At 41.0% G+C, this 1,841-nt stretch overlaps 1 protein-coding gene across 1 annotated transcript in view; it reads left to right on the top strand.

Annotated features, from left to right (window-relative positions):
- tuft1a (tuftelin 1a) overlaps positions 1 to 1,841 on the top strand; it is a 16,288-nt gene continuing 14,447 nt past the window's right edge. The window contains exon 1 of the mRNA XM_035530798.1: positions 1 to 185. Within this exon, the coding sequence (XP_035386691.1) occupies positions 129 to 185 (57 nt within the window). The 5' untranslated portion in view covers positions 1 to 128. The remainder of the gene's footprint in view (positions 186 to 1,841) is intronic.

Genomic DNA, 1,841 nt, shown 5'->3' with positions numbered 1-1,841 from the left:
AACACAGCGTTCCAGTCCACTAGCGCGTGAATACCCTCGTGCTGTGCTAATCTGAGCATCGTGGCGAAACCGCGCATTCTTACTTGTCTGTTTATGTGTTTTTTTATTCGGGTTGTTATTCTGTGAGAATGAACGGCATGGGGAGCACGTGCATGTTGGAGGAGCTCCGGTCGGACGGCAGAGCGGTACGTGTCGCGAGACTGAATAATTCAGAGTGCGTTTAGGGTTCGGGCGCTCAGTCCCGCGGAAACTTTACAGGGGAGTGCGGGTGAAAGACGGGAGGGATCTAAGTTCAGCAGTCATGTTTATACACAAACTGTTCATTTGTTTACAAATATGATGAGATATAGCAATTAATGTATATGGATCACGTATTATTCTATTTTTGACATTGAGCATATTTAATGTTATGTATGAAAAGCAGCATTTTAAAATGAGATTTTTCGTTTTACTTAATTACATATTGAGTGTTAGAAGATGCGTTAGATCTTAGTTTACTCTAATTCTGATATTTTTATTCTAAGTTTGATTTGTGTGCTGTGGCCCTGCTGCAGACTGGGTTATTGTCTCACTCTCAGACTAGAGTGGGTAGGCTGCTCTCAGGGGCTGTAGCAGGTTTGGGGGAGTTTGGTGAGTCTGTTGACTCGTGAGAGCCATGCTGCCTGTACAGCGTTGACGCATTAACAACTCATAACCATTAACTACTGCGTGTGTGTGTGTGTGTGTGTTTGTTTGTTTTAGACAATGATTTGCCTGCACTTTCACTGCATGCCCATATCCCCGTGTTACGTGGCAGCTACGTGCCTTGGCCATGTTTATTACACCTTTCTGTCATGGAGGACTAATGAAGAGCATCAGTGGACATTCCCAGACAGATTTAGAGGGATTGTTGTACTGAGTAACTGGGACACAGGCTGTGTACAAGATGGCTGATGGAAGCTTTATTTGTTGGCACTGGATATTGAGTTGTTTTATATATTGTGTGGTTATCGAGGTGTGAGGTTTTTCAGTAGTACACATTCCATCACAGTATTTTATTTGGCCATTTTGCATATGTGAATGTGAAACAGATGCGTGTTTAAGAACGTGTTCTGCTCTCGCTTTACTTCTTAACACCAGTATTATTATTATTATTATTTTGGTTGCTGCATTTTTCTTCCCTGAATCTTTCAACTTTTTCTTTGCATTTCATTTTCAATTTATTTTCTAAGTCATGAAGAATGAGCTGGACTGGTTGCATGAATATGTTGTGTTGGCAGACTGTAAAACAGGAACTTCTCTTGTATCTTGTACCTTGAGAGATACTGTGTAGACATTGTGTAATATAATGTATTATTATAATATAATGAAATTGGTTTTGCTGAATATTGATTGATATTTATGTTTCTAACATGTTTACTAAATAAAAAGCCATGAACTCATTCCCACAGTAAAAGCCAATAGCACAAAAATTCATTCAGCACCAGTAAACTACTGAAGCAAACCTGACCTATGACCTACTGAAGCAGACCTGAACTATGACCTACTGAAGCAGACCTGACCTATGACCTACTAAGGCTGACCTAAACTATTCTCTTGCTATTAGCAATTACAGTCAGACCAACCTGTAGACCGAATCTCACTTATGGGAACTTGTTTCGAGTCTGAGAGCGACGTGATTGGGTGTGCATCTGGTCAGAGATGGCACCGATGGATCGAGGTGAAGAGAGAAGTCATGCCGCTCCCTGGCTCCTCAGGTCATTCTGGATCCATCACTTATGCCATGTAGTCACCATGTTCAATAGACCTTTTCTCTTCTCTTTGTCTTTTGCTACAAAAACACTTTTACTAGAGACTCTTAC

This window comes from Electrophorus electricus, chromosome 10, assembly GCF_013358815.1.
Source record: "Electrophorus electricus isolate fEleEle1 chromosome 10, fEleEle1.pri, whole genome shotgun sequence".
Classification (NCBI taxonomy): domain Eukaryota; kingdom Metazoa; phylum Chordata; class Actinopteri; order Gymnotiformes; family Gymnotidae; genus Electrophorus; species Electrophorus electricus.
Note: the sequence above shows the minus strand (reverse complement) of the source record. Positions and strands in the feature narration are given on the sequence as shown.